Consider the following 19,765-nt stretch of genomic DNA (forward strand, 5'->3'; position numbering starts at 1 on the left):
TGACTAGCAACATCAGAGCATTACAGATACTGTGCATCCTCTATCGCATGTACAACGGGGAGTGCTCCAAAGAGTTATTCGGGTTGATCCCTGCCGCATCCTTCCGCTACCGCCATACGCGACAACACTTCCATCATCACCATATAGATGGTTGGCAGTCTTCTACTATGCGTGTTTTCAGAAATTTCCTGCCTCGCTCAGCAAAGCTCTGGAATGAACTATCGCCTGCTGTATTCCCGGACCGACATGACCTTCAAGCTTTCAAAAAAGAGCGTACTCCAACCTAAAAGGCCGGCAACGCACTTGTGAGTCTTCTGGTGTTGCAGGTGTTCATGGGCGACGTTAATCGTTTACCATCAGGCGATCCGTTTGCTCGGTTGCCCTCAATACCATAAAAAAAACGTTGCCAGCCTAGAGGGTCAACCAGCTGTCTTACTCTCCTCGCCGGAATACAGCAGCACAAGCACTGCTGATTAGCGGTAGGATTATCAAGTAAGATGATGGTAGTCATTTGAAGGGATCTATTAGGTACAGTCCTATTTTCTTTTTCTTTTTAGGGTTCCGTAGCCAAATGGCAAAAAACGGACCGTTATGGGTTCGTCATGTCTGTCTGTCTGTCTGTCTGTCCGTCCGTATGTCACAGCCACTTTTTTCCGAAACCATAAGAACTTGGTAATTAGATGTATTCAGTGAACCGCATTAAGATTTTCACACAAAAATAGAAAAAAAAAACAATACATTTTCAGTTCTAAGTATGGGGATACTTAGAACTGAAACTCAATAATAATAAAACATAAAACCCATACGTGTGGGGTATTTATGGATAGGTCTTCAAAAATGATATTGAGGTTTCTAAAATCATTTTTTTTCTAAACTGAATAGTTTGCGCGAGAGACACTTCCAAAGTGGTAAAATGTGTGTCCTGTAACTTTTAAAATAAGAGAATGATAAAACTAAAAAAAAATATATGATGTACATGCAAACTTCCACCGAAAATTGGTTTGAACGAGATATAGTAAGAAGTTTTTTTTAATACGTCATAAATCGTAAAGTAAAGGAAAAATACCACGCACAGGACTTACCACGCTGACACACACGAGTAATATTTACCTCGACGTTTCGGCAACATTACCGTGGTCTACTCGTGGCCACGGCCAAATGTCGAGGTAAATATTACTCGTATGTGTCAGCGTAATAAGTCCTGTGCGTGGTATTTTGACTATGAGTGAAAATCACGAAAGTTTAAGACATTATAAGTAAAGGAAACTTTTGTATTATGTTACTTGCTGCTCGGAACCCTTCATGGGCGAGTCCGACTCGCATTTGGCCGCTTTTTTTTTATTGTTCTTAAAAACAATTATTACGTACTATCTATTTCCCCCAACTCCGTCTGCACAGAATTCGCTTATCGCTATCCCGCAGGTAATATGCATTTTTCCGGGATAAAAGTAGCCACGGGTAGGGTTCACGGTGGATGCATACCGCTGCCAACCGAAGTAACTGGAGTTCTACGGGGGCGGCCTATGTCCAACCGTGGACGTCCTAAAGCTGATAATGATGATGATGATGAAAAGTAGCCTATGTCTTTCCGCTTGACTCCAACTATCTTCATACAAAATTTCGTCTAAATCGGTTCAGCGGTCGAAGCGTGAAAAGGTAACAGATATACAGAGATACTTTCACATTTATAATATTAGTATTGATAATAGGGATAACCTAATCTCCTTTCTGGTGTAGATGAGTCCATGTACTACTTCTAAATAGTTATAAAACCTATTAGCCACTAGTCGGTGTCAAATTTTCTCTGTATTATAATAATAATAATATCATTTATTTGACAGACAACATAGGTCCATTTAAAAACAAAATCAAATTAAAATACAGTTAATACAATTTAAATGAAATTACATTAAATACAATTAAGTAAATAAAAAACCTTATCAAAAAAAATTAAATCACATTACATTAAATAAAAATAAAATTACAATTGTCAAATTATGAACTGTGTATTGGATAAGGTATATTTGCAAATTCGTTCAGCTCTTATAAGTGTGATGATGATGATTATTTAACATATTTAGAAACTTTTCATAGAAGTAGAGCGAACATCAGTTTTTTTCCATGATATAATATAAGCACACATCTTCTACATCTTTTTGACTAATTAAATGATCACATATTTTTTGGCCGGATTACCGTACAGATATTTCTGGCTAATCAATTGTACAGGTATTTTTGAAGCCTTGGGAACGTATATATATTTATGCCCTTGACTGTACACATTGGTATCTACGAGTTTAAGGGTTATTGTATCCCTATGATACACCCCTATGATACACCCCAATACACTCAATTTGCCCGATCTTAGCGTGTATCATCCCTTGTCATGTCGGAAAATGTTGATGTCAAGTTTTCGCCACTCGATGTGACGTCTTGATACCGGCTGCTCGTTCTTGGATGTTTTCTTGGCATGACACGATTTGAGAACTTATTAGTGACATTTAAAATTGCATCCAAGGAGCAGGTTTTATTACTGGTGGTAGATGGTAAGTGGTACTGATGGACCTAAAATAAATCTTTATTTTTTTCTTTTTATATTTGCACCTTAATGACGAGGTTATCACGCGCAATAGTGGAATAATCTCTCCTACGTTAGGGGCATCTCACTGGGCATAGGCCTCCTCTCGGAACGAGAGTGCTTGGGCTGTAGTTCTCACGTGTGCTCACCATTGCCCTGCTTTAGAGGTATGTTTAAAGTTTCCTCGCTATGGGTTCCATCGCAAAAAAGTAAGTACTTTCACACAAGTAAATCCCGAAAAACTCTGAGGTGTAAGACCACGCACAAACTTCTTCTAGTTCTAGGCTGCTTGCTATAGATTTTTTGGTTACTGTTATACATATTCTAGTATCGAGTGTACGGATGTGTACGCGGCTTTGGACTCGCGCGTTGATTAAGTACCTAGACTCGTATTCCTTGAAGAGTCTGAAGCTTATTATTTGTTTCTTTTCAGATCTCGACTTCACATCAACATGAGGTTAAAACAATACGTATAGCAGTTGAAACCAGATGAACATGCGGCTAGTTGGGCAGTCGGGCAGTAGATGGCAGCACGGGAGGCTCGCGCGCTGAGAGATGGCAGCGGGCGCGCACTCGCGAGGCGGCCGACCCCTCGCGCGCCTTCTTGTCCTAGCAGTTTTACATGTTAATTTTATAGGTATGTACTGTTTTATGATATTCTTACAGTGGTTCAGGGCTTTATGGGGTGATTCGAGTGCTTTAGATGCCGGTTTTGAAGATACAATCAGCTTATAACGTACAAATTCCTGAACAGTGAAACACGCCCCAGTGTTGACATATTATTTTTTTGGATAAGTACCTTATTATCGTATCTACGTATGATTTTCAATTAAAACCAACATGAGATGCAGCAATAATTAAATTAAATAAGGTATACGGGTCACACACGTATTATTAGAAGTCGAGGTATGCCAGACTTGTTTCGAACCAATCTGCGGTTCTTGTCAAGGTGAGCTTGAATCAAAAGCGTACACTCACGAGACTCTAAAATAATTTGCAGACACTACTAGGTACCATCAACCAAACAAGTGGTCTATCAATTTTTTAGCAAGGTCCTATCAAATGAATAGGTATGTCGCTAAAGTCAAACTTTCAAATTGACACACGTCTATTAGCATTATTGTTTTATGACATGCAAACGATTATCAACTTTAAGTAGGGTGGTATGTTAGACCACATATTTAGCTGATGGCACATATTTTATCTCATAATTTGCAAACCGGTACCATTGTAGAACTTAAGTATTATTTAAAAGATGGTAAGTACTCCGACGTTTTGCCCAGATTGCAGCAGCCATGAGCAGACTTAGTCCATTATCTAAAGAAAGATATAGCAGCAATATTGGTTTCGCACATTATGTAAACAGGTTTGGTTCATACTTAAGATGTTGTTTATTAGGGTGCGTGGATGATCAGCACTCTGCTATGGAATTATTAGTTAATCTGTGACTCTGTTCAGGGCGAAGACTTACCGGTAACCATTCGAAACACCATTAACCCTAATAAAAATTGGAAATATATATACAAGTATATACTTACTTAAGTTCCTTTCTATAGAATATTTAAATATCATTCAATCGGGCTTTGTTTGTGTGTGAACTCACATACAAAAAAAAATGTTAACTCAAATAACATAATTTTGTATTTAATTAAACACAATTTCATTTGGAGTATAACCACACTTTATTAATTTCTAACGTTGTCGTTTATCGTAAATATGACTAACTTATCAGTTGTGAAATTACTCATTAACCTGTACATTAGTCATCTACTTTTTAAAAGGTTTTATAAGTTTCTAAATGCTCCCGACAGGCAAGCTAGGTGAGACATTTGCAAAGCGATATTCATTCAGAACTCACTTTTGAAGCAATGATGCGCTGATAATAAAAATATGAAAAAAATATGAATAACGCGGACAACCCTTTCGGGACTGAAAAGCGTTGGGTGTGGAATCCTCATTGAAAAACGGTGTGCGGGTCAAAATGTCAAAATGTTCCTAGCCACCTATACCTACGCGGGAATGGGCTTTGAATATTTCGTTAAAATACATTTTTTGTTACACTTTGGGTTACCGCGGTGGATGCGTGTGAAACGGATTACGCCTTCAGGGTGTTTCGAACAATTATTAATATTTGTAGGCGTTTTTCCCAAACACCAATCTAAACGCTGCAATTTTTAAGCATAAAAGGCACGCGTAATAAGGCATGGTACCTCAAACATGGTAAGTATGAAAAATTCTTGCCGAAATTCCACAAGAGAATTTATATCCTCAAGAGCCCGCGAAACAGTGCCTAGCGCGGCGAGTATCTATAAACCGGCACAAGAATTAAATTAATCTCGTTGTAAAATTTTCACTTGCCACCTTATCTCGCGTCGTATTGTCGTTTTATTGTGCCTACCCTGGAACCATTAGCGAAAATGTCAGTGCGACGGCATTGTAATCGCGCGCCCGCGGCTCGCCCGCACAATGATGCGGCCGTTCGACCCTGCCCGTGTACGCCCGACCTTACCTTTATGCTCTGATACAAATTTGAGTTTCTATAATAAATGAGGACGCACTCGTAAATTAAATAACACAAATATATTCAACCATTCCACAACTTTGAACGCCGCTGTGGCGACGTGTAGAAAGCTTCTTCCGAAACATAAAGTATGAATGACTGAATAGGTACTTTTATGAGTGCGTCGTCTACATTTCATGTGCCGACTTCTTAACGTGAGAGTTAGCAAATCTCCGTCCGCACGTGGAGATTCCACTCACGTTGCGAGAGAGTGGCCGACAAAGGAATGAGGGCTTGCATACCTTATTACCACCTTTTTGCCAAATCCCTACTTGTGTGAAACATGACAGGCTCGTGTAGGTTGAAGCGACTAAGTAGTAGGTACTTGCGCACTTCAAAAACATGACGTAATTTATGCTCATCATATTCTTGACAAGAAATTTATGCATTCACAACATAAGTTGTAGCAAAATCCTCTTCAGACATATTTCTGTTTAGTAAAAGCTTATTCATTTGATTTACCTACTTATAATTAAAATATTTACCATATTTTTCAATTTAAGATTATTTACGCGACAACTAGAAAACCAGTCGCAAAAATATGTGAATTATGTTATAGATAGGTTATCTTTTTTTACATCTTAATGTCACCACGGCTCGCTTTGCAATTAATCAGGGAGGCAATGAGCCGTTTTGTTTGGACATAGCCTGATGAAGAAGCCATCCCTGGTGATTTACTGACAAGCATTAATATTTTCAGCTTATTTCAGTTCATTGAGAGAGTGGTCGCTGCCTGATGTCGAGTACAGTCGCGATTAGAATAGAATAGAATAGAATTTTTTTTTTTGCTAGAATTCTTATAAAGCGATCAGACATATCGGACCGAAAAGTGCTTAAAATCTGAAAAATTGTAGTCAAAGGGAGCGCAGCGCATTGAAAAATAATTAAAGAGCTTTTTTTAAAGGTGGCGATTTTGTATAGGTACCTACAGGATAACAAGAACCAGAATAAGTCATATCGACGCATTTTATAATAGTAGAAATCAATTTTTTTAGGAAAAGTAATGTAAAATAATCTAAAAATTTATAACAATAACAAAACTACTAGTCTGAAACAAAACAGAACATTATGCATTAAATTGTTACGACTTTATGCCACGAAAGGACAGCGACATTCTGAATGTTAATGGGTTCACTTACTAAAGAAGTTTTAGGGTTATGTTTAAGTAGACAATAAACAAAGTTGAGTAAGATCAAATGCGGAATTAAAAACTTGTACTTAATATTCAAGCATGTATAATAAAAATACTTATCTACATAAAAACTTTGTTGACAAATTTAAACGCAAAACGCGTTAAAAGAAATCAGCAGTTGAATTGAAATTTCTGAATTTAACTAAATTCCCTGATAATTCCCAAAAATTACATCGTTGTGTTCATTGACATTTTATTAAAAACAGCCGTGCCAAATTTCATGACTCCAAACCCTGCAGCGGTTGAAATTTCGAGATTTTGTCACTCTCCAAGGAATATCGTGCTTCAAAGTTAGTTACCTACCTTTGTGTTATTTCAAATGTCGTGCTATCTATATGTAGGTACATAACACATTTTGCCCAAATCTGACCAGCAATATTGATGGGTCCTACGTATAAGGGCGTAAGTGTAAAACCCTTACTTTACAGGACGGGCTTTCAAAGACAAAAACTGTCGTAACTTAGAGATGGTGTATGCGAGAATTCTAAAATTTGGCACACTAGCTAATAGTACTCTGTCCTTCAACCACAATGAATAAATTTAAATAAAATATTTTTTTATTTAAATTTATTGTACATACGCCCATTATACGTGAATTTCCGGGAAATAAACTTGTGTTCAAAAAGACAGTAAAAAGATCTACTAGATACTTTGGCTCATATACGCGTTCAACCTTAAAATCATTGGTAGAAATACGTTACCCAAGATACATGTTTTTTTTAAAAGTAATACAATCACATACGCTTTTGGTTTTTGAAATAATCATGTATGTAAGGAAGAACATATTATTCTATGTGATTTTCCCACTAACGTCGATAAGCCAAAGGCTACTAGAAACACAGGGAAGCTTAAAGTTCCATCTTACACACTAGCTAAATCCAAAAAGTCGTTTCTGGGGAATTGCATACGTTTTTATAATAAAATTCCAAAAAATATTATAAATGAAACAGATACAAAATTCAGATCTATTGTCAAGAAGACATTAATATCTAAGGCGTATTATAAAGTTAATGATATCATGGACAAGGATATTTGTAAAGAATTCCGATCCGCATTAGCGATCCCTTCAAATAGCGAACCTACTGTGTTAAAAATAAAGTTGTGTTAAATACTTGTGATGTATAGATATCATTTAATAATATTGTAAATCTGTTTAAAAAAAATATACCTCGTTGAGTTTCTTGCCGGATTCTTCTCAACAGAGGTTTTTCCGAACCGGTGGTAGATTTTTTTTTACATTCATAAGTGCTTGTTATAGCCTAAATCGAATAAAGATATTTTGACTTTGACTTTGACTTTGATTACGATGTAGCATCGGGGTAGCGGCATTCCGCTTGACGTACAAGGACTTAAATGGCAGTTATGCCCCCAGATTAAAAAAAAACCGCCACGGGATTTACCGTGCGCGTAAAAGTATAAAACGTACGTTTAGCCCTTTTACGTTAAAATTGCATCTAGTTCGGCCATTTTACGTCAATAAAAACTCGAAAAATAATTCAATAACAGTGTTTTTTTAAATCCACTTTCTAAATATATAGTTTATAGATACCTATAACGCACAAAACTCAAAATTGAAAAAAAAACACTGGCCCTTATATTCGTACATAGGACCCATCGATATCGTGAAGGGGTAACAAATAAGAACACAACACACAAAATACATACACACACATACCTACTTACTTACAAAGTTTTGTACTCATGATACTAGTAGGTTTATCTCCATTTTTGACGGTTTAACGTTCATTATGAAGACCAAGCGCAGAATTATCTTGCTATTTTGACAACCAAATTCAGTAACAGAAACGTTTTTCCTGCTGCGTGGAACAATACATTATTTGACTATTTTGTATATGTTTTATAAATTAAAACTACACAATGCCTGCTATCGAATAGAAAAACAATTTTTAAGCTACCTTTACAAATAACAAAGTTATAAAGGTTTGAAATTCAAGATTAAACAGAAAAAGACATACTGGCATGTGACGTCACACGCCAGTACCGCCATACTTGCTGCATAGAGAAAAGCGTTTGAGAAAGAGACAGGTATATAGTTTTTCAAAAAATCACTATAAATCCAATTTTCAACCGATTTAAATTTTCTCTTCGCTAAACACTATCTGTATATCTATATTTTCATAACAATATTAAGATATGGCAAAATCAGGAGTTGTCAAATACCGTATTAAAATTACATGCAAATTATGAAAATATCTTCACATCGTACCCTGTCGAGCTCATCTAGTCTAATTCAAGTAAGAGCCTATCCGTAAATTTATTCAAAATAAAACAACTGCACGCAGTCAAAGAACTCATAAAATATTTTGACATTCTTGACAATAAGGAAATGGAGACAAGGCTAAATCCAAGGAAACAATGGCCGTATTTATGGCCCACTCTTAGCTTATTTGCATGCAATTTTGTGTATTGCTGTCTCCGTTTCTACACTATAAAGCTAGGCACTCACATATTCCAATTTAACAATTGTTTAGTGATAATTTTGCAGTATTTTTTTAATAAGGTAGGTAGATTTCAGTCAGCGACCAAGGTACTTCTACACCCTGCAATTTTATAGTCCTATCCCTATAATAAAGTATAAGTTCAGGGCTACTTTTGCAGCTAACTGTACAGAATATCGAAACTTTTTATGCTTCTCAATTCAGTTGTCATAATGTCATGAAGTTTTTATCAGATGTGAATTTTAAATATAAAATAAAAGTAAAAAAAACTCTGAATTGCAATAAAAAAAGTAGGTACCTAAGGAAGTACACCCACTTGCGTCTTTGCCCTTACACATGCCTTCTGACTTGTTTATAGAATATTTGCTCATAAACATGCAGATTGCGGATGGGACGCTTGTTTATATAAAATTGGGGAAAGGGGAAGCCATTTTATTTATCACCCTCTTGACTTCCGCTGCTGACGAACTAAGATTGCTTTCCATATGTCAGAAAATTAAGCAGCTTTTTTCTAGTCAAATTTTCCGACGCATCCAAAGTAGGTAACTGCGGCTATCTTTTATACCAATGTAAGCAAATAAAATATTTAAAGCAAGAATTTTACGACCTGTAGTTTCCACAACGTATCAATAATTAATCAAGCATAATATGCATTATTATAAACATTATAAAAAAAACGCCGCTTTTTTATTACCTATTCGTCCACTTGCTTTTTAGGGTTCCGGAGGCAAAATGGCAAAAACGGAACCCTTATAGTTTCGCCATGTCTGTCTGTCTGTCTGTCTGTCTGTCCATCCGCGGCTTTGCTCAGGGACTATGAATGCTAGAAAGCTGTAATTTTGCACGGATATATAAGTAAACTATTCCGACAAAATGGTATAATTAAAAATTCAAAAATATTTTTTTTAGGGTACCTCCCATAGACGTAAAGTGGGAGTGTTTTTTTTTCTTATCCAACCCTATAGTTTGGATACGTCTTTTAAAACCATTAGGGGGTTGCTAAGACGATTTTTCGATACAGTGATTTGTTTGCGAAATATTCAACTTTAAAGTGCAAATTTTCATAAAAATCGAGCGTCCCTTTAAAATTTAAACCGGTGAGTGGAAAAATTTGAAAAAAATCAGGATGGTAGTAAGTTATCAAACTTTCAAGGAAAACTATAACGGCTAAGTTTGCTTGAGAATTATTAGTAGTTTATGAGTAAATAGCAGCCTAAGGTATAAAATATACCTAAACTTGGAAGATTCCGTATAAAATACAAAATCCTTAGAAAAATATTACTTAATTTTTTCGTAATGGCTACGGAACCCTATTTTGGGCGTGTCCGACACGCTCTAGGCCGGTTTTTGTTATTTTAAACGGTAACATCGTGGATAAACTCTTGCTGTTTTACAGCAAAATTGTATTAAATCACTTGGGACTCGGTCCAACATCGCCGCTTACTGACTAACTTCACGTTTGTGCTGTCCAGCCCCTTTAGACGTCATGAGTAATGAAAAGTGAGAAAATTTGGGAGGAACGTTAACAGATCTTTAATGAATTGTTCTAAACTATTTTAACATTATGCCCTGCATCTTGACTGATCTTGTTGGCAGTAAGTAACGAATTACGAGCAAATTAGGCAGACTGAAGCCATTCAGGGTCAAGCTTCGCTGTAATTAATTTAATACTATACCACCCGTAAAACATTTCATTTGATGTTTTTATCACTTAAATAAGTGAGGGTACAAATACCTACTATTATGTTGAGAAACGTCAGATAACGTCAGAGAACGTCATACACTTCAAAACATAACAATTTTGTGCCCAAAGAACAGTGTTTGTAACTAGGTAAAAAACAAATGGCGGCGCGGCGACATACACAAGTTGCAAAAACCTGCTTGTTATGACCTTGTTTCCGTGCAAATGGAGTGAAAAGTTTCAAAGTAACTAAATCCCATACGAGTATTATACATATAATATATATTTGATTAACAACAGCCAAGCCCAGTAAAATATTAAAACCTAGCCAGCCCGGTAAAAGCAATTAATAACTGCTCAAACTAACGAGTTCAAAGAATTAAATCTGTCAAACAGTGTAAGCATAAATTTAACGTCCAGAAATATCTATTGACTAAAGTAAAATTGAGCAGCCATCTGATCGTATTTTCTAGTTCGTGATTCATCTCGAAAACAAAGGATATTTAAGCGGTCCCCTTTCACACTGAACCGAAATAAGACTTTTATTGATGCTGTCCGACGCAGCTTGGAGGGTCTTGTTTTATTTATTGATAGAACATTTTTATGTCGTCTTAAAAGGTGCGTAGTGTACCATCAGCGCCAACCTGTTTATTAAATATTGAAAGATAACAGCATAAAAAACTCAACTTATTTATATCAAGTAATTCTTCAGCAGGTAAGTAATTTTCCCTAAGATTTAGCACCTAGAAAAAAAGTGAAACAGCAAAGAAACTATTCAACTTTCAGTATTTTATGTCTATTTAAGAAATGCAAAAGCTTTTAAAATTTTCAAGCACGATAACTTCTTTCATAACAACTCGTTGGGCAGACTGGCGAAGTTACACAAATAATCCGGGAAATAGTTTTCCACCGTGCCGCCTCATAACAACACATTTAACTGCATTTTGTTGCTCTTAATGTTTTATTCCGCGAACTTGCTAAGAAGTCTATTTAAGAGTGTTTTTCTTTTCAGTGGCTCTTTTGGCTGCCGGCGTCTAAACGTTTTAAAGCCGAGCTTTCCGAAGTAAGGCTGCTTGACCTGTATTTATGAATATTAAATAATAAAAAGGGTGCCTGAAGTTCAGAAAGAAAGGGCTTATTTAATTCTTTTTTTAAAGAAAAAAAGTGAGAGTATTTTTTACTTAAGTTACTTGCGTTTACCAAAAATAAATAGTTTTAGCGTTTTATGTAGGTGCTTTGGGAACTTTACAGTTGTAAACTAACGTCATACAAGATCAGCATATGTGTGTTAATGCGGTAAAGTAGAAAAAGTGATCAGAAACTAACTTTAATGTAACGTCTACCTACTTGTAATTTGACGTTTATTATAATGTTACTCTTAACATTCTGATGGTCCAATAAATTACATAGCTACAACTACAGCATAATTTCAACAAGGTTTACAATAAATCTCCAACCAAAACTACCCGTACCGTCAATGAAGCCTTGAAAAAAATCCCGTTTCACGTAGAGAGTGCAAACTCCCCTAGTGACACATTACGGATGGGGACTGGGTAATTAAAAACGTGACCGTCGTCACTTGTCTTCAACGTCCATAAGGGTTTATCTACTTCAGAGCACCCGCTATGTGCTTTGTTTATTAGAGCCTAACTTTTATGTTTGCGAGTGTCTACTCGATTAATAGATGTGACGCATTAATTGTTGTCTAAAACCAGCTTTACCTTTTATTCTGGTGTTCTGGAATCAATGAATACAAGGGTTATATCACTTGAAATTATAATTGTAGAAATTTGAACACGATTTTAGATTAAGGAAAATGTTCACAGCATAATTTGGGCGTTAATTTTTTGTATAATTTGAGGTTTTTGTGTGTGTCTAAAAGACTTTACCGTAATAAATATTATCCAATTAGGATGTCGTTTTTGCAGACTTATAAATAATGTGAAATAACCCTCGAATATGAAGCTTAGGATGAAAAGTTATTTAAAGCTTTGTCACAGTCGCCACCGCTATTTCACGCATCAAAATTTCGTTGAGGAAATTTATTCATGGCATGATCCCTCATAAATACATTTGGGGGTTTATAGTCGTAATTAATTTAATATGGCTTATAGAATACCGTTTATCCGTTGTATTATCATATCTGTTGTTGTGATACTTATTTTAGACAACCTTGGGATTTTTGGGATATTAAGATTCGGGCAGTTTTATAGCGTTATTGCAATTTTGAGTCTCAATTTAGCCTGAAGATCATTTTGATTAATAAACTTGATTACTTTTTTAAATTGCCAATTACAATCAATCCTTCATATACTTATGGCCTAAAATTTGCGTCTGGTATGTAGGTACCTGACGGGAAGCTTTCATGAAAATGTTAATAAATATTCTTCATTCATGCCTGTGAAACAGTGCTATTGTGAAAAACTGACTGACACAGACAACGCACAGTGTAAACCATCATTGGAGCCAGCCTAGGGGTATCAAATTTCGCAGCCATTTACCATCAGTATGTCAAAGGTGCATTGAAAAGAGTTTTTTTTTAATGTTACGGGAAAGGAAACTAAACTATCCTTTTATCTTCAACGGAGCTGAAACTGCAGGCTCAAGTTAGTTAATATAACAATTAATCCTAACTAATATTATAAATGCGAATGAACTCAGTTTGTGTGTTTTTTACCCGACTGCCCGAAGGAGGGTTAAGTTTTTCGAGCGTATATATGTATGTAAGTATGTTTGTATGTATGTATGTAAGTATGTAGGGTATGTATGTATGTATTTATGTACTTATGTATGTGGGTATGTATATCCATTTCTTTGCTAGACGGATTGTAACATATGAGGTATCATTGGATTCGTCATAACTGTCGGAGTGACATAGGGTATATATATAATATTTCAATATGGCGTCTGCGAAAAAAAATATGGCGAAGGAATATAAAAAAAATATGGGAATCAAATGAAAGCTAATAATTAGCCCATTCTAAATATATATGGGATATAATACTTTTAATGTACTATTTTCACAGAAATATCAAAAAAGTATAAAATAAAAAACATTAAATTTAAAAAATCAAAAAACCCGACTGCCTTGAAAACTAAAAGGAAGAAAATAAATCTAGTGGCCTGGAACTCTTTTAAGAAGCTCATTTAAGGTTCAACAGTCGGGACCCATTCAAATCGTAAGCAGCTCATAAAATCTTGGTAATGGGTCCCGACTGTTGAACCTTAAATGAGCTTCTTGACAGAGTTCTAGACCACTAGATTTATTTTCTTCCTTTTAGTTTTTGTTAGACACGCTTAAAGTACTCAATCGACCGTGATGAAATTTTGGTACAGAGATTGTTTGGAGATCCTGATAATTCTGAGATACATAGTTTTTAGGCTGATTGTATCAGGTAGTTATAGCAGGGGCACGATAAACGAAATATGTGCAGACGAAGTCGCTGGTTAGAGTTTTTTTAACCCTTAATGAGGGCCCCATTTATTGGAGTGTACTCTGTGGTCAGAATCAAAAGTAGCTATCGAATACATACGTGACAAAGAATATTTTTAAAGCTAGTCGTATTTTTAATAATTACAATGGAAATTGTGACGTATTACGAAATTCATAAGGATCAGTTTCCAACTCAATGCAAGTGCTATATTGTAAAACAGACTAAATAGGTACCTACGTGGTGCAAGAGTACAAAAAATTGGGTCCCATTTGAAGCCTTTCAGTTTGGAACTCAAAAAAGTAACTTTTATATTATTTACTACAAATTCGATTTATATTTAATACGAAATCGATTGGGAACCCCACATTCAGATCTTAGCATTTTATCCACAGCCGCATAATATGACGACTGAGACCAAGGTTTTGTTTAATTGGGTTGGAAACACCAATTAATTGGCATATTTTTTATGAGATAACAAAACGGGATACCCTTGCATATTTTGTATGACAGTCGCTAGCAGAGATTGTCTCTTATTTGCCGATAATATATATAACATTATATATAATAAACATTATAATGTTAAATATATTATCGGCAAATAAGAGACAATCTCTGCTAGCAACTGTCATACAAAATATGCAAGGGTATCCCGTTTTGTTATTCGACTGGATGGCAAACGAGCAAGTGGGTCTCCTGATGGTAAGAGATCACCACCGCCCATAGAGACCTGCAACACCAGGGGGATTGCAGACGCGTTGCCAACCTAGAGGCCTAAGATATGTTAAAAATGTATTTGATTTTTAGGAATAAGATAATTATACCTATATTTTTAAACTAGAGTTATGATTTTGATTTTCGATTAATGGTAGTTACTACCATATTGAACTGCTTATTAACAAATGTAAAGGTAAAGTGGCTACTAGCAAATCGAATACCTGATAAACTTTAGATTGAACACACATACTTATACAAAACATTTGGTTATCGTACTAGGTTGTTAAAATATAGCATTGTATGAATATCAATTACGGCAGACAGAGGTAAATACTGTCTATCTCTTCGCAACCAACGTCTAAATGTTATAATAATAATGTTATTGCCCAATTCAGACGTTAATATTAATCACTGAGCTAGTTTCATTCTCAGCCAAATGCTCCTCACTGAACAAATCTACTCATCTATCGAAGTAATAAAAAGAAACTTCGTTGTCGGTTGTCAGGAATCTTAGCCGTTACATATTGGTTAAATAACAAAACCGTTTAAAAAGTTTTAAAGCGCGGAAGAAATTTATTCACGAGGAACATGTGCTATCAAAATATCTCGGTCCACACGTTATGTCGGCACATTCTTCTCCTAAATTGAAATTCTCGAACGCTCTGCCTTCGCTGCCGGGATAGGGTCAGGAGCCAAAAGACAAATAGAATGTTCGATTAATGTGATCAAATATAATTTTTCCTTGTAAGAGATCATGACGTGCCCGGTTATTTCTTATAAGCACAAACTTGAGAGCTTATCGTGATTATCATGGATTATTTGTGACTTCTGCTTTATTATTTCATATCTTACTAGCTGTTACCCGTAACTTTACCGGCGTCCTGCCGAAACTTTATACGTCCCTGAAATAAAAATAGCCTATGTATGTAGGTATAGGTATGATATAGAATTGTAATAAAATTAATACATAAAATAAAATATAATCAGAAAGTATAAGTGTATTATGTAAGTGACAATTAATTTAAAAAATAGAGATAGAATCTACAATATCCTCAAATTAACTGCAAGTTTTATAAAAATAATAATAATTCTTTAAAAATAACAAACTGGTCTGAATAACTCGGTTGCAATTAGGCAAATAAGTCGTAATAACTTCTGCGCTGCGCTTTACCTAAACATCATCGGTAATTCTTAAAATAAAATAAACCGGAAAGCTCTACTGATTATTCATGTCCAGAATAAGTGAAAAATAAGAGGAAAAGTCTATTCAGTGCTTGAATCTATACCGCTATCAAAAAGAGCTCGAGCTCTGTTCAAAGGCCGTCCGTCTGTGCGCCTCAAAGGATCTGCTCGTACGAAACAAGCCGTACGTTCCCAGATCAATATACTTACAATGGTGTAAGAGATCGCGTTTCCACTACTTTCATGAACACTCTGGAACAAAATTCATCCTTTCTTATCCTTCGCGCGGACATTTTATCGAACGCAGTCCGGATACCTCAGTAACTAGTGCGGGCTTCTGTTTATCAATATTTCTAGTTCACTTATTTCTTGATTCTTTTACAACGTAAGCATCAATTAGAAGTTTTTACCAAAGCAGTCAAACAATAACAACTAAACATTTGTAAATCTGTAAGTGATGTTTCACACTAACGGTAAACCATTAGCTAAAGCTTGTAGGAGGTGGGGATGGGGGGCACTTGACTCTAAGAAAATCAGTAATTTAAAGCATAATATTTTGCAAACTAATCCCTGAATTGAAAAAAGACTTTTCATAGATCCACACAATGGGTTTAGACGGGACTTTTTTATGTATTTTACTTTGTCTGCGTGATTTGTATCCATATCCATGTTAAATTAGAACTAGCTAGAATTCTCTAAACTAAGGCGGATTGACAAACGTACGGAGGGACATGGCGAAATTATAATAGTTCCTTGTAGGACTACAGAACCCTTATGTAAGTACTCCGACAAAAAACATGTTTTTTCATCGAAATCTATTGTACTTATTTTTTTAAAGTTAACAGAAATTACCCTATACGATTCGATACCCATCATATTTGATATTTTTCTGAAGGTTGTTTCTTCTCATCTCTGGCTAAGGAAATTCATTTTTATAGCCCATAGGCCAAAGAATTTACTTTAACTAAACACACAGACTAATAACGAAGTAATTCTTTAGGGGTTCCGTTTTTCATTTTAAGGTACGGCCCCCAAAAAACAACAGAAACATATTTTGTCCTTGGCGCCTTAACTCATAAAAATACAATTGATGTTTTCTGATAAATGTTTTCAGTTGGGCACAGATCAACTGGAAGGGACACGGGCGAGTAATCCGTCTAAGAGAACAAACTTCTTACTAACCAGTCAGATCGAATAAAACCTCCCTCGATCATAACTTTCTTCCGACTCAGTAGAAGTAGATTCGAACCCCTAATATTTTTCAACTTGTCTCTCCTTTGAATAAACATTAAAAGGAAGTCGAGTAATAAATAGTGTTCTAGTTTCCGGATAATAATTCAAAGTTCGAAAATTTTAAAATTATTCACCGTTATGGGTTACGAAAAATTCGCTTCTTCATTTATCTTGTGAATAAAGTTTTAAATGAAATATCTTTAAACAAGATACTTATAATTGTGTATATGTTAATCGCTTATGGAGTATTGTTCCCATCTCTAGGCTGGAGCACCCCAGTATCAGCTTCTTCCATTTGACCGCATCCAACGTAGGGTTGCTAGATTTGTCGGCAACCGGGAACTCTTTGACCGGCTTGATCCTGTGGCAATGCGGAGAGATGATGCATCTCTCTGCATCTTGTACCACATATATCATGGGGAGTGTTCATCCTCACCACATTGATGGTTGGCAATCTAGCACCGTCCGCTTTAAGCGAAACTTTTTTCCACGCACGACTAAAGTATAGAACCAGCTTCATGGGACAATGTTTCCGTAGCGGTACAACTTAGGGATCTTTAAAAAACCGGCCAAGAGCGTGTCGGACACGCCCAAAATAGGGTTCCGTAGCCATTACCAAAAAAATAAGTAATATCTAAGGATTTCGTATTTTGTTAGCCGCTATTGCTATTTACTCTTAAACTGCTAATAATTCTCAAAAAACTTAACCATTATAGTTTTCCTTGTAAGATTGATATACTCACTACCAACGTGAATTTTTTCAATTTTTCCACCCACCGGTTAAGATTTTAGAGGGGGGGGGGGGACGCTCGATTTTAATGAAAATTTTCACTTTAAAGTTGAATATTTTGAAAACAAATCAATCATTTTAGAAACCCCCTAATGGTCTTAAAAGACCTATCAACGATACCCCATACTACAAGATTGGATGAGAAAAAAAAATCACCACCATTTTACGTCTAATGGGAGGTACTGTAATAAAAAAAAAAAATTTTTTATTGTACCATTTTGTCGGCATAGCTTTCATTATATTCGTGCAAAATTACTGCTTTCTAGCATTGAAAGTCCCTGAGCAAAGCCGCGGACGGACAGACAGACAGACAGACTGACATGGCGAAACTATAAGGGTTCCATTTTTGCCATTTTCTCTGTTCATCGGCTCTGTGATACCCCTCGTATTGACAGGTGCCCATGGGCGGCGGTGATTGCTTCCCAAATATAGCTCTGGATAGGGAGATGTGGAAGTCAACAGGAGAGGCTTTTGCCCAACAGTGGGACACAGTTATAGGCTAAATATAATAATATAATAATAATGTACTTTTAACTAATAGGGAAATTTATTTGTCAAGTGGGTACTTTTTAGTAATACTTTAAAATGATAAAATCACAACACAACAAATTCAAAGAAAAGGCAAGTATTCGTTTTCCTAAAGTTGTACATGTAACATTTCTTGGTCTTTCGTTTATTTAAGATGCTAGGTTAGGTACTTGGAAAAAAAATCCTTCCTATTGAGCCTTTTGACCGGCCTCATAAAATAACGGATGTTTTTTTTTACCTTTGGCGGGTTCGATTCCCGGTTCAGGCAAACGATTATTCAAAAATCTTTGCATGCAGTTAAAATTGTTTTTAAAAATAAAATGAAGTCTTCTTTCAGTAAAATGGTCTATCTACAATATTTAAGCTGCTTCCCCTCCATGTGGCGTCGTCTTGGGACAACCTGTACCTAATTACCGGGTGTGGCCTGTACGAGCAAAAAATTAAAGCATAGATCGTCCTCGTCAAACTGAACAACATTAGTTGAACGACTTTTAAAAATAATAGTCTTGGAATTTTCCATTTTTCATACAAATTAAATACTGCAATCAATGTACGCCATCCTAAAACACAACTGACGTCGCCTGTCACGCTACAAACATCAAGCATTTTGCTTTACGTTGCTTCTTGGAATAAACTTAAAAGTGTAATAAAAATTAAAAAAAAAAACAATTATTTTTAAAAGTCGCTGAAATAATGTTGTTCAGTTTGATGAGTATGATCTATGTTTTAATTATTTGCTCATATTACAGGTCACACCCGGTATATACCCGGAATCACTTTCCACCCGGAGCTATTGGTATACGCGGCACATTGAATCAATAACAAGTATTAAAGTGCATTTATTCATGTTAGTGAATTACTTCAAAATGTAAACTTTTAATAAACAAACAAGATTATCATATTTACCATTTAATTACCATTTAAGCGCTTGCATTGCAACGTCACATTACTCGCGTTAAGCAAACTATGCTTGTATTATAATCACTCTTCAGGCATTTAAATAGCACAGTTTATATTACACAAACGCGTGAATAAAGAGAACGTTCTGTGAATAAGGAGATGAAGCAATTATTTAGCTTAGTCATGCATTGTATTTCCGCTCATTAGGTGTATATTTATTTAATTTACAACGACTGGGGCCCAGCGATAAGCTGCGGGGCGTGCGCGCCGCCGCCTCCGTCGACTGAATAACAATGCAGCTGGGCTGCTAAAATGCCGCCAGTATTCATATAAACCTCACATTTTATAAGCCGAACCGCTCACTTATAACATAACAACCCTAAAAAACAGCTGCATTTCTAGCACGCGACAACTCCCAGCAACATTTTATTGGCCATGTCGACAACCTAAATTTAACTATGACGGGACTCTGACGTGTAATGGGATTACGCTTAAAAGAGTTCTCTTTTGGGAA

At 35.8% G+C, this 19,765-nt stretch overlaps 1 protein-coding gene across 2 annotated transcripts in view; it reads left to right on the forward strand.

The window, feature by feature from the left end:
- The window catches only part of DIP-beta (Dpr-interacting protein beta), an 88,516-nt gene that overhangs the window by 14,037 nt on the left and 54,714 nt on the right, over nucleotides 1–19,765 (forward strand). For both annotated transcript variants that reach the window (XM_074101502.1, XM_074101503.1), the window contains exon 2: nucleotides 3,012–3,215. In XM_074101502.1, the coding sequence (XP_073957603.1) occupies nucleotides 3,134–3,215 (82 nt within the window). In that variant the 5' untranslated portion in view covers nucleotides 3,012–3,133. The remainder of the gene's footprint in view (nucleotides 1–3,011; nucleotides 3,216–19,765) is intronic.

Source organism: Choristoneura fumiferana, chromosome 18, assembly GCF_025370935.1.
Source record: "Choristoneura fumiferana chromosome 18, NRCan_CFum_1, whole genome shotgun sequence".
NCBI lineage: Eukaryota > Metazoa > Arthropoda > Insecta > Lepidoptera > Tortricidae > Choristoneura > Choristoneura fumiferana.